This window comes from Papio anubis, chromosome 1 (genome assembly GCF_008728515.1).
Source record: "Papio anubis isolate 15944 chromosome 1, Panubis1.0, whole genome shotgun sequence".
Taxonomy (NCBI): domain Eukaryota; kingdom Metazoa; phylum Chordata; class Mammalia; order Primates; family Cercopithecidae; genus Papio; species Papio anubis.
The window spans coordinates 198,867,314-198,887,831 of record NC_044976.1 but is presented as its reverse complement, the minus strand read 5'-3'; the positions used below and the strand labels follow the sequence as shown (position 1 = coordinate 198,887,831).

Here is a 20,518-nt window from a genome sequence, read left to right as displayed (position 1 = left end):
GCTGATTTTTGTATTTTTAGTAGAGATGTGATTTCACCATGTTGCCTGGGCTGGTCTCGAAGTCCTGACCTCAGATGGTCCACCCACTTTGACCTCCCAAAGTGCTGGGATTATAGGTGTGAGCCACCATGCCCAGCTTACTTACCCCCAAATTAAATAATTTTGGCATAATCAGTATATTTGACTAATAGAAATGGTCCATTCCCCTAAGAGCAGCAGTGATCAAATGTCAATATGTAGAAGTAGGCGAGACATGTCTTGCTGCCTATCCCAGGTGACTGCCCCTCTTACGCTTACTTCCACTTCAGCAACTTGAGGGGAATTCTGGGGTCCCCAGGTGCCAGGGAACTGTCTCAAACATGTTTCTCTCCCTAATTATCCTACTTCTTAGCAAGTTCACTAAGCTACATTAGAGATTTAGGAAGAAAACATCAGAGTTCATCTCCTTTCTTTGACTGTTTTTGTTAGTGCTGTCGAGCTTAAATTGTTATAAATGATTAAACTAAAAATAACATATTTTGCCTTTTGAATAAATACAGTATGAATTATGTCAAACCTCCAGAATTTTCTCCTAAATTTTAAAAACTCCTGAGTAATGTTATAAATAATTGTATTATAAGGTTGATATTTTTCTTTTGTATAGACTTTCTTAACTTCTTTTTTTTTCCTTTTCTTTTTTGAGACAGAGTGTTGCTGTGTCGCCAGGCTGGAGTGCAGTGGCGCAATCTCGGCTCACTGCAACTTCTGCCTCCTGGGTTCAAGCGATTCTCCTGTCTCAGTCTCCCGAGTAGCTGGGACTACAGGTGCATGCCACCATGCTCAGCTAATTTTTGCATTTTTAGTAGAGACGGGGTTTCACCATGTTTGCCAGGATGGTCTTGATCTCTTGACTTCGTGATCTGCCCGCCTCAGCCTTCCAAAGTGCTGGGATTACAGGCGTGAGCCACCACGCCTAACCTTAGCTTTTTATTTTAATAGCAGTTGGCCACTAATATTAAAATAGCATAGTTGTAAAACCACTATGTCCTATGTTTAAGTTTTATCACTATGTTTTAACAGAAGCACCTGGGTTCAGCAATACGTCACTGATTATCCTTCACCAGCTGGAAGACAAAATGAAAGCTCACTCTTTCCTTATGGACTTCATTCATCAAGTAAGAGCCCGCAGTGTCTGTCTGCTCTGCCTTTGTCAGTCTCTCCAACACAGTGGGAAGTCCCTTCTCTCTATTTTGAGGTGTTTCATTGGTTGGGGCATGACTAGTGTTTTCCATTTTCTGTACTAATTTAAAAGTCCATAATTCCTGGGCTGGGTACAAGCCTGTTAATCCAGGTATAAGAAGCAGGACTTCATTCGGATTTCCTGTGTGCATTTGTGGAAAAAGTTTTCATGAGTCGATTTTGTATTTGACAGATTTTTACATATGACTTTTAGTTTTGAGGTGCCGTTAGAATCAAATCCTCATTTAAAGTATTCCTTTTATTTTTTGTGTAAAGGTTATCCTCATATATATTGTGCCTTAATTAGAAAATGTTTTTGCTACTGGACAGAATTGTTACATAAATTCACCCATTCTTGTCTCATCATTAAAAGTGACTTGCAGACATATTACATAGCCAAATGAATGAATTTCAACCTGTTTTGGGTTTTGTTTATTTTTTGAGACAGGGCACTCTGTCGCCCAGTCTGGAGTGTAGTGGCACAGTCTTGGCTCACTGCAGCCTTGACCTCCTAGGCTCGAGCAATCCTTTCAGAGCCTCCTGGGTAGCTGGGACTGCAGGTTTGTGCCACCATGCCCATATAGGTTTTGTTTGTTTTTTTTTTTAATTTTTGTAGAGACAGAGTCTTACTACGTTGCCTAGGCTGGTCTGGAACTCTTGGGCTCAAGCAATCCCTGCACTTCAGCCTCCCAAGGTGCTGAGGTTTACAGGCATGAGCTACCAGTCTCTTCCCTGATTGTTTTTCAAACTCAGTAGTGCCTACTCACTACTACACCTGGCTAATTTTTTATGTTAAGGAGATTCTAGTGAGTGCTGTCCAATCCAGTGCTTTCTGTGATCATAGGAATGTTCTCCTAGTGTGACGTCTAGTGGGACAGCTGCTGGCCACGTGTAACCTGAACAGTTGAAATGTGACTAGCAACTAAACTGAATTTTAACTTATTTAAACAGCCACTGTGGGCAGTGGCTACCTTAATGGACAGTGCAGCACTAGATAATTTCAGGAATAACTGATTGTTCCTAATCCCACATTCTTTTTCAATTTTGTGCATGGTTTGTCTCCTGTCTACTCTTGTATCGTCTTGGCAAGGAAACTAATCATTCATTTAGTCTCTTTTTTTGTTGGTATTTTAGGTGGGATATGGATTAATGAGGAAAAAACACATTTTCTCCCGATATGGTCGTTTAATTAGCCAGATGTATCAGTTAACTATTACTGCCTTATAAACCACCCCAAAACACTGTGGCTTAACACAATTCTGTGGGTTAGTCAGGCAGTTCTTCTGTTGGTTTCACCTGGAATCACTCGAACTCCATTTAGGATGCACTGAGCTGGAGAGTCTGCCTGCCTCTTCCCGCTTTCTGACAGTTGGTTCTGTCAGCAAAGGCTATGTAGTTCTCCTCCATTTAGTTGCTCATCCTGCTCCGAGCTGGACTGGCTTCCTGTGGTCTCAGTGGACGAACATAGAAGCTGTGAGCTTCTTAAGGGCTTATCTCAGATGTCACATAATGTTACTTACAGTAAAGTGACATTGGTCAAAGCAAGTCACAAGCTCAGCTGGGATGAAAGATTAAATAATTGATTATACCTCTTTTTTTGTATGTGTGTGACAGGGTTTCACTCCCACCGACCAGGCTGGAGCGCAGTGGCGCAATCTCAGCTCACTGCAACCTTTGCCTCCTGGGCTCAAGTGATTCTCCTGCCTCAGCCTCCCCAGTAGCTGGGACTACAGGCACATGGTGCTGAACCTGGCTAAATTTTTGTATTTTTTGTAGAGAAGGGGTTTTGCCATGTTGCTCAGGCTGGTCTCGAACTCCTAAGCTCAAGTGATCCGCCTGTCTCTGCCTTCCAAAGTGTGAGATTACAGGTGTGAGCCACTGTGCCCAGTGTGATTGTACCTCTTGATGGGAAGAGTGGCAAAGTCATTCTCCTTGGAAGAGGATGTGCATATTGGGCCGGGAGGAACTTGCCCTGACCTGATTTGGCACACTGAGAGCATGGATGTATCAGAGGCCCGAAAGCCATGAGGGCATGAGCACTCATGGCTCAGCCTTCCTGGGTTCCAGAGAACCCTGACAAAGTCCCACGGCTGCTGGTAGCAGTATCTGTCCCAAGGCAATCTGTAGCTAGTTCTGAAAACCCCATTCCAGCCATGCCTTTTATGTTTCTATTTCCTTTACTATTTAGAGCTCATTTTACTAATCGGGAAGAATTTATATTAATAATCAGGAAAGCCGTGTGCTGTGGCTCACACCTGTAATCCCAGCACTTTGGGAGGCTGAGGCGAGCAGATCACAAGGTCAGACCATCCTGGCTAACATGGTGAAACTCCGTCTCTACTAAAAACATAAAAAAAAAAAGCCAGGCGTGATGGCAGGCGCCTGTATTCCCAGCTACTTGGGAGGCTGAGGCGGGAGAATGGCGTGAACGCAGGAGGCAGAGGTTGCAGTGAGCTGAGATCGCACCACCGCACTCCAGCCTGGGCGACAACGAGACTCCATCTCAAAAAAAAAATATTAAATAGTAATAATAATAATCAGCAAAAAGCATAACTAGATACTTCTAAGGAAAGTTTTTTTGGATACAGGGTCTCTATTGCCCAAGGTGGAGTGCAGTGGCATGATCACAGCTCATTGCAGACTCAACCACCTGGGCTCAAGCAATCTTCCCACTTCTGCCTCCCCAATAGCTGGGACCACAGACACTCACTACCACGCCCAGCTAATTTTTTTATTTTCTGTAGAAACAGGGTCTCATAATGTTGCCCAGGCTTGTCTCAAATTCCTGGCCTCAAGTGATCCTCTTGCCTAGGCTTCCTAAAGTGCTAGGATTATAAGCCTGAGCCGCTGCACCCAGCCCCAGGGAATACTTCTGAATATAGAGAAGTATTCCTTTTCTCCTTGAGCCAAACTTGGCATCTGTGGGGCCATATCTTCATTCTGAAGGAAGTGGAGTAACACCAGTGCGTCAGAACAGTACCCTTGCCTCTAGTTTTCTGATGTTGAGGGAAGCCTCTGTGTTCATACATTGTATCTCCATACAATACAGAAGCAGGGAGGTAATCTGATCATATTCACTGTGTGACTAGAATGATTTTTTTTTTTTTTTTTTTTTTTTTAGTTTTTTAATTTTTTTGAGACAGGGTCTCACTCTTGTCACCCAGGCTAGAGTGCAGTGGCATGATCATAGCTCACTGTAGCTACAGCCTGCCTGGGCTTAGCTGATCTTCCCATCTCAGCCTCCCAAGTAGCTGTGACTACAGGCATGTGCCACGAAGTCAGCTAATTTTTGTATTTTCTGTAGAGACAGGGTTTTACCACATTACCCAGGTGATGGCCTGCTTCTGCCTCCCACCAAGTGCTGGTATTACAGGTGTGAGCCACCGTGCCTGGCCTAGAGTAGTTTTAATCTAGAACTGTTGCTTCCCTGTCAGTGCCACAATCAAAGCAAAGTAGAGCAGGCAATTGGGATAACCTTGCGTGAAAACTACACCTAAAATTTTTTTTTTTTTTGAGACGGAGTCTTCTCTGTCACCCAGGTTGGAGTGCGGTGGCACAGTCTCTGCTCACTGCAAGCTCCGTCTCCTGGGTTCATGCCATTCTCCTGCGTCAGCTTCCAGAGTAGCTGGGACAACAGGTACCCACCACCACGCCCGGCTAATTTTTTTTTATTTTTAGTAGAGCCTCCTACCTCAGCCTCCCGAGTATTTTTATTTTCACTGTGTCAGCCAGGACGGTCTCGATGTCCTGAACTCATGATCCACCTGCCTTGGCCTCCCAAAGTACTGGGATTACAGTTGTGAGCCACCACGCCTGGCCAACTACACATAAAATATTTTTGAGGGAACCAGGAAGTAAATTCAAGTCAGGAAACACCATGTAACTTTTATTTTAAAATAATAAGGTGAACAGGTTGAATACATTAGGATTCAGTGAAGTATTCCACAGTCATTAAAAATAAAGAAGAATATCTAAATGTGTTATAAAAAATACGATACTATCAAATAAAACAAGGTACAGAACAATATATATAGTGTGACCCCTTTTGTGTTATAAAAAAGATATCTCCTAGCATGTAAATACTACAAGAGCATGCAGAAAATGAAGGATAAGAAAATCAGATCACTTATTAACGAAAGAGAATTATACTTAAAATGTGAAAAAGTATTCATTATTTATGCCTGTCTTTTGGCTTCTTCCGAGTTCAGGTTATTGTAATGTCGTATGCAATGAGAAAGCTTAGGAAAACCCCTAGAAGATCATAACACAGCACAGATGGGCACCACGCAACTCAGTAGGAGATGCAAAGGGTTGAAGACGTCTTCACCCTCCCGGCAGCATTAGGGGTATGGAATCAATCCTTGAAGGTGGAGGTTGCTGAGTTTCTGATTCCCGAAAGTCTGGAATCTAGGGGAGTTAACTGATATAGCTAGCAAAGGGCAGTGTGAGGCTAGGTGCAGTGGTTCACACCTGTAATTCCAGTGCTTTGAGAGGCCGAGTCAGGAGGCTCACTTGTGGCCAGGAGTTCAAGATCAGCCTTGTAGAGACCCCCATCTCTACAAAAATAAAATGTAAAAATTATCCTGTTGTGGGGGTGTGCTGCTTGGGAGGCTGAGGTGGAAGACGGCTTGAGTTGAGGGTTCAAGGTTAGGGTGACCTGTGATTGTGATTGTACCATTGCACTCCAGCCTGGGCAACAGAGCAAAACCCTGTCTCAAAAAAGGCGAAAAGAGCAGTGTGACTGTTTTGATAACCGTAAACAATAATTTGGGAAACATGATATGTAGAGACAATAGTAGTGGACAGAAGCCCTGGAGTGACCCTGCTCTTAGAACAGGAATGTCTGCACTTCCTTGTGGGTGTTACTGGCCTGGCTGAAGTGTGTCTGTGTGTTAGAAACAGCTAAAACAAGAGAGAGCTGGAGGGACTTGCTGGGGGAGAGCTGGGGCCAGTGACTGCCCAGGGTGCTTCTGGGGAAAATACAGCTATGGTATTTTGCATGTTACCATATTGCTTTCTAAGAATATATGTTTGCCTTTTTGCAAGGTTGGCTTATTTGGACGTCTAGGCAGTTTTCCAGTTAGAGGGACACCGATGGCCACTCGACTGTTGCTCTGTGAGCATGCCGAAAAGCTGTCAGCCACCATTGTTCTCAAGAACCACCACTCCCGGCTTTCTGATCTCGTCAACACGGCCATATTGATTGCTTTGAACAAGAGGGAGTATGAAATCCCATCCAACCTGACTCCTGCAGATGTCTTTTTCAGGGAGGTAAGATGAGTCCTCTTTCATGTGGCTTTGTAGAACTATGCCATTTAGTGATCATGCCCTAGGCAGGAAAGTGGGTGAGGACAAGTTAAATCACAAAAGATCTCACTGAAATGTTAAATTGGACCCCAGATTTTCTGGCTAAAGTATCACTCAGAAGTAAAAGAAGAGCTTGCAAAGTTGACTGAGAAGTGCTCCCTGTTGACTTTTTTTTCCCCTTGGTGACTATCTCCAAGTACCTATTTGCTTTGCGTGCTGATCTTCTCCTTTTTTTTTTTTTTTTTGAGATGGAGTCTCACTCGGTTGCCCAGGTACCTCCGCCTCCCGGGTTCCGGCGATTCTCCTATCTCAGCCTCCCGAGTAGCTGGGATTACAGGTGCCAGCCACCACGCCTGGCTAATTTTCATATTTTTAGTAGAGGTGGGGTTTCGCCATGTTGGTCAGGCTGATATTGAACTCTGACCTCAGGTGATCCACCCCTTCAGCCTCCCAAAGTAATGGGATTACAGGCGTGAGCCACTGCATCCATCCTGATCTTCTCCTTACTTTGTCTCTCGATCTACTGTTTTTTTTTGAGACTGAGTCTTGCTCTGTGGCCAGGCTGGAGTGCAATGGTGCAATGTCGGCTCACTGCAACCTGTGCCTCCCAGCTTCAAGCAGTTCTCCTGCCTCAGCCTCTCAAGTAGCTGGGACTACAGGCCTGTGCCACCACACCCAGCTAATTTTTGTATTTTTAGTAGAGACCCTGTTTCACCCTGTTGACCAGGCAGATCTACCCTTGACTCTGCCACGGCCAAGTGGCCTTCCTGAGTGGGCTCCCTTGCCCTCCCGCTTCTGCCAGGTCAGATGAATGGGAGGCCCTGCCAGAAGGCCGGAAGTTGGAGTAGTTATTCCCCCAGCTTTCTTCCTTGCCTGTGCCCACTTTACATTGGCTGTGCCCCTCTGTCAGAGACCATGCCTCCTGTCCAACTGCTTTCTCTTGTTTCCAGTAGCTGCCCCCTCCTCTTGCCTCTTCAGGCCCAAGGTTGATAATGACTCATCCTAGGGTGCTGCCCCATCCCCTTTTGGACCCCTTAATATTGTCCACACCTTTGCAAACAGTCCCTTCACTGAACTCCTCAGCTACCTCCTAGGATCCTGTTGCTACACCTTACTTGTATAATCAGATTTATTTTCAGAGAAAAAGTAAAGTCTGCTACAAACTTCAGAGACAGAAATGGTTAAGATGCTGGTCAGCCAGTGACAGCTGGACATTGTGGAAATAGTGGCACAGTCCTCACGCTTTTGTGAAGCTTCACAGCCTGTTGAGGCAGCAGGGTAGACTTCGCTGTCTCCCTTTAAAGGTGTGACATTAGAACTTAGACCTATTGTCTTAACTGAGACTGCAGAATGATCTAGTTTTAGAAACAGTGCCAACTCTTCCCTCAGCTCAGTGAAATTTGGAATTCCTTATGCATCTGAGGAACTTCAAACTCTATTTGGTATCTCAGATTTTGCTTCCTTCCTCCTATAGCCTAACTGTATTCTAGCATGTAACACATTATGCCAACAGGTGTCTTTTTCTTAATGCTTGATATACTGTAACCTAAGTTTGATGTACTATAACCTAAGTTCAGTCTTCTGTTGATTCCATAAATGTGTTTAGTGTGAATTCTTTGTTTTTATACGTTTGGGTTAGTTCCTAGGGAATGGAAGGAAAAGGGCTTTGTTGTGTTTTGTTTTTAATCTAGAGAGTATGCCAGAAATCTGAAAGAAAAACAAATCACCTCAAGTTTTATGATCTAACAAATCAAATTGTTGTCTTTTTTGTGTCCTTTTTGGTTTTTATTCATACGTAGTTTTATATGGTAAGACAATGAATTTTAAAAAATTAATGACAGACTACTTGTAAGAACTGAGCAAGAGCCTGGTTTATTATTCTGCATTTGTATCAAAGGGCAAAGTGTAATTGTCAATGCAGTGTATGTACATGTTTCAGTTAGCTGAATTGTTAGAGAAGGGTCTGGAAATTATCAGTTGGATACATAATATAGAATAGTATTTTAGGACTATGATACAGCAAAACTAAAAATGTGATTGGCTCCTCAAAAGAATGTTCCATATGAAAAATGGTAATGTTTAGGACTGTTCACGTCACTATTTATCTTCATTTCTCATGATGTTCATTGGTCTTCACCTTCTCTGGGGTGTAGTTCTAAAGGTTTTCCCCCCTGTCATAATCATCATGAAAAGAGAATATAATAGCTATGTACATATAGTAGTTTTTCTTTTTACCTGTCCTTCCCCTTGGGGGTGACAAAGTACCTTTCTAAGGAGTATTTGTGTTTTGGGACGAGCTGGTTAACCAAAATCAATCTCTGATTGGTGAGCCATATAGAAAAATATTTTGACTTGGCAGCCCTGATAGAAAGTAAAACAATACAGAGCCTGCCTGAGGGTGCACTCTCCACTTTGCCTCTGTCTCCAGTTTGGGAAGGCCCTGTACCTCCCAGGGCTCTGGAAAAGCAGAGCTCACTGCTTAAGAAACAGACTATGTTGACACGGCATATGAGCAATATTTGAAATCACTGAATATATACATGATAAGATAATTTAACAAGTGTTTTGGCATTTTATGCGCTTTTATGTTATTTTCTGTCTTTTATGCTCTCCTTTTTTTTTTTTTTCTTTGGAGACAGAGTCTCGTTCTGTCACCAGGCTGGAGTGCAGTGGCACAATCTCTGCTCACTGCAACCTCCGCCTTGGTTCAAGCAATTCTCCTGCCTCAGCCTCCCAAGTAGCTGGGACTCCAGGTGTGTGCCACCACGCCCAGCTAATTTTTGCATTTTTAGTGGAGATGGGGTTTCACCGTGTTTGCCTGGATGGTCTTGATCTCCTGACCTCGTTATCTGCCCACCTCCAAAGTGCTGGGATTGCGGGCGTGAGCCACCGCGCCGGTCCATTATATAGGCTTTCATTGTGTTTTTCACGTTAACAATGTAAAATATTCTTGTGCTTAATCTTACAAATTAAACGTGCTAAAGATTTCTTGCCTGGGCTGTTAGGATGCCTTTGGCTCACATCAGAAATGCAAAAGGAAGAACAAGGTTTGCAAAAGGGAGGGATTTTGTTTGGGTCTTGTTTTATCTGTGACTGTGTATCTTGTTCCTTCAGCCAGTTTGTGAGGTCCTTGAGGGCAGCTGATCTGATTTTTCTTTCCTCTTATCTCTGTCCATTGCTATGCAAACTCTAATAACAGGGGCAAGCTCAAATGCAGACTTGAACTTGAAACAGGAGTTTCAGTGCCTGATGGTATTTTTGCATTGTTACCTCCATGTATTAATTAATGACAAAGGAAGAGTCAGAAGTTATGTATTTAGTTCATTATTCTCTTATGTTGCTTACTTCTATTCTGCAAACATTTCTTTTATGTCTGAAGAAGGGGAATTCCTCAAAGAAAGAAATTAGCAAGTTCATGTTTTGAGGTCATTATTTTAGTCTAGTAGTGCATTAGTTTGGGGTATGACATTGTAAAGTGACGTCATCTGTAACGTAGTGCCATTTAAAGGTGCCCGGAGCAGAGTAGCTATAATAAATAATGTTGTTTAAAGAAAAAAATCTACTTGGTAACAATCCAGAATTTGCCTGTTTATAAGGCTTACTTGGGCACTCTTAAAAGTTAGGAGATCTGACTTTTCTTGATTTTTGAATTTATTTTTACCATCAACTGTCAATAAATTTTCTTCCATCTATAGGTCTGAGGATATGGCTTAATGAGTAAAACTCACTGGGTAGTTGTTATCCATCACCATAATTTTTGTTGAAGTCATTGACTTCTGTGTATTCTCTCAGGTGTCCCAAGTAGATACCATCTGTGAGTGCTTACTGGAGCATGAGGAGCAAGTCTTGAGGGATACACCTATGGATGCCATTGAATGGGCTGAAGTGGTGATCAATGTGAACAATATTCTCAAGGTACAAAAATATAGTAAAGGTTTCAGTATTTCAAAGCCCAGAGCATGGATAGACAAGGAAGTCCTACTCTGTATTGCCAATAATTTATAAGGTTGTAGACATTTGTTAATCCCAAAAAAGTTAGAAAAATGTCAGTCATCTTGTTATTAATCAGCTAATGAATATTTTGAATGTTAACCTGGTGCCTATTAATAAATTCCTATAATCCTGAGTTTCTATTTGGTAGAATAGTAAACCTTTCATTTGGGAAGATGTGTTTGTATCTTTGCTGTTTTTTTAGTTGGTTTTTTTTCGGAGAGAAGGTCTCACTGTCACCCAAGCTGGAGTGCAGTGGCACCATCGTAGCTCACTGTAACCTTGAACTCTTGGGCTCACAAGTCCTCCTGCCTCAGCCCCCAAGAGTGTTGGGATTACATACCTGAGACACCATGCCTGATTGCAAACGTATTGTTAATGTAACTGTCTAAATATTTCTCATTTCTATTTTTTTAATTACTCAAAACCTTGCTACTTTTACTGTTGACTAAAGTGTTGCATTTAATTTTAGCTAGTGGACTTATAGTAATGATTTTCCTACTTTGGTAACTATTGTTTGCCAAAACTTGAAGCTAAATTACGGAGTAAAACAAACTTCAGAAGCAGAAAGAACCAAAAAGTAATCATGCAGATCTGTGCTGACTTTTTTCTCTTATTTTCTTTTCTTTTTTATTTTTTTTTTTTTCATTTTTTAATTTTTTTTTGAGACATGGTCTCACTCCATTGCCCAGGCTGGGTTTGCAGTGGCTTGATTATAGCTCACTGTAGCCTCCACATCCTGGGCTCCAGCAATCCTTCTGCCTCAGTCTCCCAAGTAGCTGGGGCTGCAGGTGCACACCACAATGCCCAGGTAATTTTTTAAATTTTTTTGTAGAGAGGGGCTCTCACTATGTTGTCAGGCTAGGAGCAATCCTCCTACCTCAGCCTCCGAAAGCACTGGGATTACAGGTGTGAGCCAACATTTCTGGCCCCTGAGTATTTTTTCTTACTAATTTACTTTGATGTCTTAAGTTATCTTCAGAAATACTGTGATCCATCACCTTTTGCATGTGATAACACATTAATTTTTTTTCCAGGATATGCTGCAGGCTGCTAGTCATTATCGCCAAAATAGAAACTCTTTGTATAGAAGAGAAGAATCACTAGAAAAAGAACCTGAATATGTTCCATGGACGGGTAATATACTGATTTATTAACGGTTGTTCAAAATATATTTCTAATGACCCATCATTTTTAGAAGTTGTGTTATTCCCCTAGTGTAGGTTTGTAACTGAAATGAAAAAGTGCCGTCTCCAAAATGAGCAGCTCTTGTCAAAATCACTTTATTCTTCCCTTGCTCTTATTTATTGATCTCTCTATAATGTATGTATTTAACTGGTACTTTTGCATTTACTAGGTTTTAGTTCAAATAGTTATTCATAGAAGCAGGTCCTGGCCTTGGAGGTATGAACTATATTTTGTGTCGATTTAATACAAGAAAGTAAGTGGAGTAGTGGAGTTGCATTAAAGGAATTTAGATGGAAGAAGAATCATGTTTACCTGGCTTTGCTGAAGAAATCTCTTTAGAGAAGATGGGGTTCAAGCAGGGCATTGACAGGTATCACCTGAATCCCTGTTTGATTTAATTTTCCAGCAGTGATGAAAAGGCATAATTTTTATGCAATTAGTCTTTCCTTTAGCCATCACTAGAACCCTTACTTAACCATATTATTTTGTGTAATTTCACAGCAACGAGTGGTCCTGGGGGCATCCGAACGGTAATAATACGCCAGCATGAGATTGTCCTGAAGGTGGTTTATCCACAGGCAGACAGCAACCTCCGAAACATCGTGACCGAGCAACTGGTAGCCCTGATCGATTGCTTCCTGGATGGTTATGTTTCTCAGCTTAAGTCGGTGGATAAATCCAGTAATCGGGAAAGATATGACAATCTGGAGATGGAATACCTACAGAAAAGATCAGATCTCTTATCTCCTCTTCGTAAGTTCATGATACTTGGCAAGCGTTTTAAATTTGCTGAATGGATGAAAGGGTCGAATAGTTAATGCAATATATTCAGTGTAGTCATGTTAATCCAACTGTAATAAAGAACTTAAAGCAAATATGCACAGCTTTCTGTTCTCATTTATTCAACTTTTTTTTCCAGTACTATCTAGGTATAAGTACCATAGATGATACTGAAGGTGATTAATGAATACATAAATAAACAGTATGTGGAGACTACCCTTAAAGAGCTTAGCATCACAGACCTTTACATGAGTAACTAGATTGCAAAGTAGAGCCTAATGAGGGCTGCTTGAGGGGGACAGATAAATAGTATGGCTCTTCAGCCAAGGACACATTATACTCCAGGCTAGGATTGGGAAGAGTTTGCTTTACTCTTACACGAAGGAAGGGAATAGCGTTTTGGGGAGGCAGTGATGAAACAAGGGTCTGAATTTGCATCTTTTTTTTGTTGAGGCAGAGTATCACTCTCTCGCCCAGGCTGTAGTGCAGTGGTATAATCTCAGCTCACTACAGCCTCTGCCTCCTGGGTTCAAGCAATTCTCCTGCCTCAGCCTCCCAAGTAGCTGGGATTACAGGCGTGTGCCACCACACCTGGCTAATTTTGTATTTTTGGTAGGGACGGGGTTTCACTATGTTGGCCTGGCAGGACTTGAACTCCTGGCCTCAGGTGATCTATCCACCTCAGCCTCCCAAAGTGCTGGGATTGCAGGTGTGAGCCACCACACCTGGCCTGAATTTGCAGCTTTAAGGAATTGATGTGAATTGTGAAACTAAGTGCCAGTAAGTGGGAAGGTTTCCATTCCATTAATGATTCTTGATTTATAATAGGAATAAAGATAACATTTCAAGTCATATTTTTTATTACAGATTTTAAGTTTTGTTAACAGGATTTTTTCCCATCTGTTCTCATTCCCACAGTTACACTAGGCCAGTACCTGTGGGCTGCTTCTCTAGCAGAGAAATACTGTGACTTTGATATCTTGGTACAAATGTGTGAGCAGACTGACAACCAGAGCCGACTCCAGCGCTACATGACCCAGTTTGCTGATCAGGTGATGAGTGTTGGGTGTGTGGCCACTGAGTCCTTTAGTAATCAGGGCTTTTGGAATATGATACGATCTTTTTGTAGTTAACTTTGATGAGAAAATACTAATTCGTATGTTGTGTTTCTTTGTAAATTTTGTGCAGTAGCGAGATCACAGCTCACGACAGCCTCAACCTCCTGGGTCCAATCACTTCTCCCACCTCACCCTGTCCCACACCTCCCGCCTTCCAGTTGATGGGACCACAGGAGCTCGCTACCACGCCTGGCTAATTTTGTTTATTTTTCAGTAGAGACAAAGTCTCACTATGTTGCCCAGGCTGGTCTCAAACTCCTGGGCTCAAGCGATCCTCCTGCTTCAGCCTCCCGAAATGCTGGGATAACAGGCTTGAACCATCGCCTGGCCACACAATTCTTTATATATAAATATTACTGAAAGATTCTTTGACCTTTGGAAAATATGTTATAACTTTCATTTCTGTTTATATATTTTCTAGTTATTATAAAACTACTTAGGTATATGAATGTTGATAAAGTTCTTAAAAATTGGATAGAAGATATTCAGGAGCGTAGAACACTACTTTAAGAGAGCTTAGCTTTACATACACCTAACATTCTCGTTTTCCTTGAGGGATATTATGCTTCCTGTTTAAAAAACAAAGTTCCCAGCCAGCCTCAGTGGCTTATGCTGTAATCCCAGCACTTTGAAAGGCCAAGGCGGTAGGATCACTTGAGGCCAGGAGTTTGAGGCCAGCCTGGGCAACATAGTGAGACTCTGCCTTTACCAAAAAAAAAAAATTTTTTTTTAAAACATGCCAGCACACGCCCATGGCCACACCTATTCAGGAGGCTAAGGTGGGAGGATCATGTGAGCCCAGGAGGTCAAGGCAGTGAGCCAAGATTGTGCCACTACACTATAGCTAGGTGACAGAGCAAGACCCTATCTTTAAAAAAAAAAAAAAGTTTCCATTGTGACACTATCTTAAGTAAATTTAAAGTTGTTTCTTAAAGCCAGTCTAGTCAGTTGATTACTATGAAAAGCTTATTTTTTTATTACTGTAAAAGTGATACTGTATAAAATTTAGAAAACCACTATAAACAGGAAAGATAAAAATCACTCAAAACGCCACCACCCAGAGAGAACTTTTTAAACATTTGCTTTTTATTTTCAGTCTTTCCACTCTATGTATTATAGACAAACGTGTTTTGTCAATTGCTTTTTTCACTTGATACATTGCAAACATTTGTTCATGTTATTAAATATTCTATAGCAGCATTTTTAATAGCATTATAGAATTTCATTGGGTATGACTTACTTGATTAACGATCAGTTGTTGGGCTGGGTGCGGTGGCTCATGCCTGTAATCCCAGCACTTTGGAAGGCCGAGGTGGGTGGATCACCTAAGGTCAGGATTTCGTGGCTGGAGGTTGAGGCAGGAGAATCACTTGAACCCAGGAGGAGGAGGTTGCAGTGAGCCGAGATTGTGTCACTGCACTCCAGGCTGGGCAACAGAGCAAAGACTCCGTCTCAAAAAAAAAAAAAAGTCGTTGTACATGAACTTATTTAGTATTTCAAAACATTGCTAAATAAATATTTTTTGCACTGATCATGATTTTAAAATTATTTTTATGGATTTTCTTTCTCTTTTGACATTTTGATGCATTTTTGCATTTTTTCTTATATTTTCTTTAACATGTTTAAATGTTATTTTAAAGTCCTTTTGTGCTTACTCTGATCATCTTTGAGTCTGTTTCTGTTGCCTGCTTTTATGTTGCTTGAATCATATTTTTCTGCTTCTTATATCTGGCAATTTTTAAATTGTATTTTAGACATTGTATATTTTTAAAACTCCATAGTATGGAAATCGATGTTATTTGTTCCCTAGTGGATTTTTCTTTTTCTGTGTTAGGCAATTTAGAGGAGAGGAAGATTACTCAGTCCATTAAGAATAGAGGTGGCCCAGGACTCAGTCTCAGCTTTTGTAATATTCATTTCATTTCTGGTTTCAGAAGTCTTTCATGGCAGGATCCCTGCTTTAGGGGAAGCATCTCTTAAACACTGTGAGACTGTAGGACGTCTTGGTCTTCCTCTCCAGCTCAGCCTCCACACCACCCCAGCACTCCACAAACAGCCAGTGAGGAAAACTGGCTGGGCATTTGGGCCTTTCTAGATTCTAATGTATCGTGCCAGCCCATGTGGCCAGCTGGCACATAATTCTGGAATGTTACAGTCTCAATGCTGTTCCACAGAGCTTTCTGTGATAATGGAGCTGTTGATATTTGCTGTCCAAATGGGAGCCACTGGCCAAATGGGGCTACTGAGCACTTGAAATGTGGCTAATGTACCTGAGGAACTGAATTTTAAATTTCAATCTAATTTTTTATTTAAGTTGCTACCATATTGGCCAACGCAATCTAGATTCTGCCATTAATCTTGTCAGTGATCTTGAGCGAGGTGCCCTTTCTGAATCTGAATGTACACATTTGTCAAATGAGATGATTGAATTAAGTGATCCTACAATATAGGAAATCATTGTTTAGAACAGGTTTTGGAGGCCTTTAGAACAAAGTTATGTTTTGTTATCAGAAATGTATTTTTTAAAACTATTACGAATAGATTATATGTTCTGTTATTTGTAGAATTTTTCAGACTTTCTCTTCCGTTGGTATCTGGAGAAAGGAAAGCGAGGCAAATTATTATCTCAGCCCGTTTCTCAGCATGGACAGTTGGCGAATTTTTTGCAAGCTCATGAACATCTCAGCTGGTTACATGAAATTAATAGCCAAGAATTAGAAAAGGTAAGAAGGATTTTTATATGGAGCAGATGTGTGCAATTTAGGTAGTTTTAATTAGTTTTGTTTTTAGTAATTAAAATACTGTTTACTGTCATACACCTGAGAAGGGGTTACTATCCAAAATATATATAGGAGCTGGGCATGGTGGCTTATACCTGTAATCCCAGTACTTTGGGAGGCTGAGGCAGGTGGATCTCTTGAGTGCAGGAGTTCAAGACCGGCCTAGGAAATATAAATACAAAAACATTAGCCAGGTGTGATGCACACCTATAGTGTCAGCTACTTGGGAGGCTGAGGCAGGAGGATCACTTGAGCTCTGGAGGTCGAGGCTGCAGTGAGCTGAGATTGCACCATTGCACTCCAGCCTGGGCAACAGAGTGAGGCCTTGTCTCGAATGAATGAATGGCAAAAGACCTGAATAGACATTTCTCAAAAGAAGACATGCAGATGAGCAGCAGATGTGTGAAAAAAATGTTCTGCATCACTTATCATTAGGGAAATGCAAATTTATACCACAATGAGACATCACCTTACATTTGTTCAAATGGCTATTATCAAAAAGGTGAAGGTAACAAGTGCTGGAGAAGACACGGAGAAAAGGGAACCCTGATGCACTCTTGGTGGGAATGTAAGTTAGTACAACCATTATGGGAAACTGTATGAGGGTTCCTGAAAAAGTTAAACTTAGAAATACCATATGATCTGGCAATCCCACTTGTGAGTATATATCCAGAGGAGTTGAAGTCAGTATGTTGAAGAGATACCTGCACTCCCATGTTCATTGCAGCATTTTCATGATAGCCAAGTTACGGAATCTACCTAAGTGTCCATCAATCAGTGTAAATGATAAAGAAGATGTATGTAGAATACACAAAGCAGTAATAGCCTTAAGAAAGAAGGACATTCTCTCATTTGCAACAACATTGATGAAGCTGGAGGACATTACACTAAACCAAATAAGCCAGACACAGAAAGGCAAATACCACATGATCTCACTCATATCTGGAATCCAAAACAGTTGAACTCATGGAAGCAGAAGAATGGTGGTTGTCAGAAGGGTGAAGGGATTTTATACCCACACATATACACACACATACACATATCCATATATACATATATAAGGAACTCAGCTCAATTGCAAGGAAACAAATAACCCAATTTAAAAATGGGCAAAAGGGCCAGAGAAGTTGGTCAAAGGGTACAAGTTTCAGTTAGGAGGAAGATTATTTTTATTTTTGTTTTTGTTTTTTAGAGACAGGGTCTCACTGTGTTGCCCAGGCTGGTCTCGAATTCCTGGGCTCAGGCGATCCACCCACCTCAGCCTCCCAAAGTGCTGGGATGATAGGCATGGGCCACTGCACCCAGCCAGGAAGATTTTTTAAATACATTGCACAGTATGGTGGCTAAAGTTAATAATAGTGTATTGAACATTTTAGAATTTCCAAGAGAACAAATTTGAAATGTTCTCACCATAGTAATAGGTATTTGAGGTGATGGGCATGTTAATTCACTTGATTTAATCATTCCACATCACATACATATAACATTACTTTGTATCCATAAATATATACAATTATAATTCATCAGTATACAATAATTTTTTTAAATTTTAAAGCATTTATTATGGATTATTTAGAATGTGTACTCCTATTCTCTCACATAATTTGCATAAAACGTTCTTAATTTGTGATGATATTGCCATTACGTCTAATATCTCAATGAAAATATGCAGTCCAGGCTGGGCGCCGTGGCTCATGCCTGTAATCCCAGCACTTTGAGGGGCCAAGGTGGGTGGATCGCTTGAGCTCAGGAGTTTGAGACCAGCCTGGCCAACATGGTGAAACCCCGTCTCTACTAAAAAAAACAAAAATCAGCCAGGCATGGAGGCACATGCCTGTAATCCCAGCTACTCAGGAGCCTGAGGCAGGAGAATCACTTGAACCGGGAGGCGGAGGTTGAGTGAGCTGAGACTACACCACTGCACTCCAGCCTGGGTGACAGAGTGAGGCGCTCTCTCAAAAAAAAAAAAAAGTAGTCCATCATGGTTTGACATCACATTAAAATCACAAAAATTTTAATGATGTGTCTGTAACAATCATTGGCCTTTTTGCAATGAGTATATTGTTGTAATAAATATGCAAATTATGAGTAAAAACACACACATTAATTTTAAAATTTGTTCTTGACAGGATGTTCAGGTGAATATGTAATTGTTTTAGAGCAAATGTTTTGTACATGTCTCTTTTCCCAATGTTTAATGAGGATGGTTGATATTTTGCTGTGTGATTACTCTCAATGTTATGGTACTGCTCAGTTTTTAGGTTTGCTAACTGTTGACTTTTCATTCATTGATATGGCTTGGGGAGAAAAACAAGTTTGGGGTTTACTTACCTTTGTTTCAACTTGAATTGGTACTCAGTATCTTACAATGGTTTGCATATTTTATTGTAGGCTCATGCAACACTTCTGGGTTTGGCAAATATGGAAACTCGTTACTTTGCAAAGAAGAAAACCCTTCTTGGCTTGAGTAAATTGGCTGCATTAGCTTCAGACTTTCCAGAGGATATACTGCAAGAAAAAATTGAAGGTGAAAGAATTTAAACAAAAAGATTTACAAATTGGTCATGCCATCAATTAACTCATGATGTATTCCTGTCATCAGTTAGCAGGATCTGTCTGTTAGAAACAGGACCTGTCTCTAAGAGGAATGCATTTAGTTAATGTCCAGGTGTAGTTACTCAATTATATACTTGGAATTTTTTTTAGAGAAAAGTTATTTGTATTTTAAATAAGAATTCCTAAAGAATAGATTCAAATGGTTTTGAATGGAGAGGTCTGATTTTGTACCCTTAGTGATACATATTCCAAGGTCAAAAAGAACTACAAAGCAATCTTGACCTTTACACAGTGGGTTTGTTGTAGGTAGTGTGGTATAGGTGCAATAATTCTGAACAATTTTGTGTATATTATAGATGAAAACTATTACATGTAGTACAGTTGACCCTCCATATTCTTGGATTCCACATCTGCAGATTTGACCAAACATCAAACATATTTGAGGAAAAAAAGAATTAAAAATAATTCAACAGCAGTTAAAATTACAACAATAAAAAATTAAAACAAAAATAATGCAAAATTGAAACAAAATAGTGTAAATTTTAAAAAACCAGTACAGTATAACAGCTATTTACATCGCATTGACTTTGTATTAGGTATTATAATCTAGAGGTGATTTAAAGTATATGGGAGGATGTATGTGGGTTATGTGCAAGTAACTACCATTTTTATATAAGGGACTTGAGCTTTTTGGTATTCCCAGGGGTCCTAGAACCAGTTGTCAGCGGATATTGAGGCATGAGGGTATTATTTTCTGAACCAAGGAGAAAGGAGATACAAAGAGAAAGACAGTGAAGAAGAACTCTGTATTACTGAATTTGCATTGGAAATACCAGATAGAATCTGATTTTTAAAAACAATATATTTTCTTGTTTGAGGTGATGGATATTCTAATTACCCTGTGATCATTACACAATGTATACATGTACTGAAGCATCACATTGTACCCCATAAATATGTATAATTATTATGCATTAATTAAAAAAATACATTGGCTGGGTGTGGTGGCTCACGCCTGTAATCCCAGCACTTTGGGAGGCTGATGTGGGAGGATTGCTTGAGCCCGGAGATTGAGACCAGCCTAGGCAACTTAGAACTTGTCTCTACAAAAAATTTAAAACTTAGCCAGGTGTGGTGGTGTGCGCCTGTAGTCCCAGCTGCGGGGAGGCTGAGGTGAGAGAATCACTTGGGCCTAGGAGGTCGAGGTGGCAGTGAGATGTGATTGTGCCACTGCCCTCCAACTGGGGCAACGGAGTAAAAACCCTGCCTCAGGAAAAAAAAGTAAGTCTCAGTCTCTCTCTCTCTATATATATATATATATATACATAAAATATTATATATTATATATATAATGTAGATATAGATAGCAAAATGTGTGTATATATAAAATTGTGTGTATATATACGTAATACACATATATATGCATTTTATTATATATACACACACACATCTTGTCTCTTGCAGTGACACACCAGTAGCATGAGTATACCTAGTTCCGTATTTTGGTTTCTGAGTACCATTTTCCAGTAAAAGAAATGAGGGCTAATTGAAGAAATCTTGGAGAGTCTTATTGGGCCAGAA

The 20,518-nt window shown here is 40.7% G+C and overlaps 1 protein-coding gene across 1 annotated transcript in view; it reads left to right on the top strand.

The window, feature by feature from the left end:
- The window catches only part of NUP133 (nucleoporin 133), a 65,804-nt gene that overhangs the window by 29,581 nt on the left and 15,705 nt on the right, over positions 1 to 20,518 (top strand). The window contains exons 14-21 of the mRNA XM_003893791.2: positions 1,060 to 1,154; positions 6,265 to 6,489; positions 10,318 to 10,440; positions 11,553 to 11,652; positions 12,205 to 12,456; positions 13,402 to 13,535; positions 16,166 to 16,324; positions 18,773 to 18,908. Coding sequence (XP_003893840.1) covers positions 1,060 to 1,154; positions 6,265 to 6,489; positions 10,318 to 10,440; positions 11,553 to 11,652; positions 12,205 to 12,456; positions 13,402 to 13,535; positions 16,166 to 16,324; positions 18,773 to 18,908 — 1,224 coding nt within the window. The remainder of the gene's footprint in view (positions 1 to 1,059; positions 1,155 to 6,264; positions 6,490 to 10,317; positions 10,441 to 11,552; positions 11,653 to 12,204; positions 12,457 to 13,401; positions 13,536 to 16,165; positions 16,325 to 18,772; positions 18,909 to 20,518) is intronic.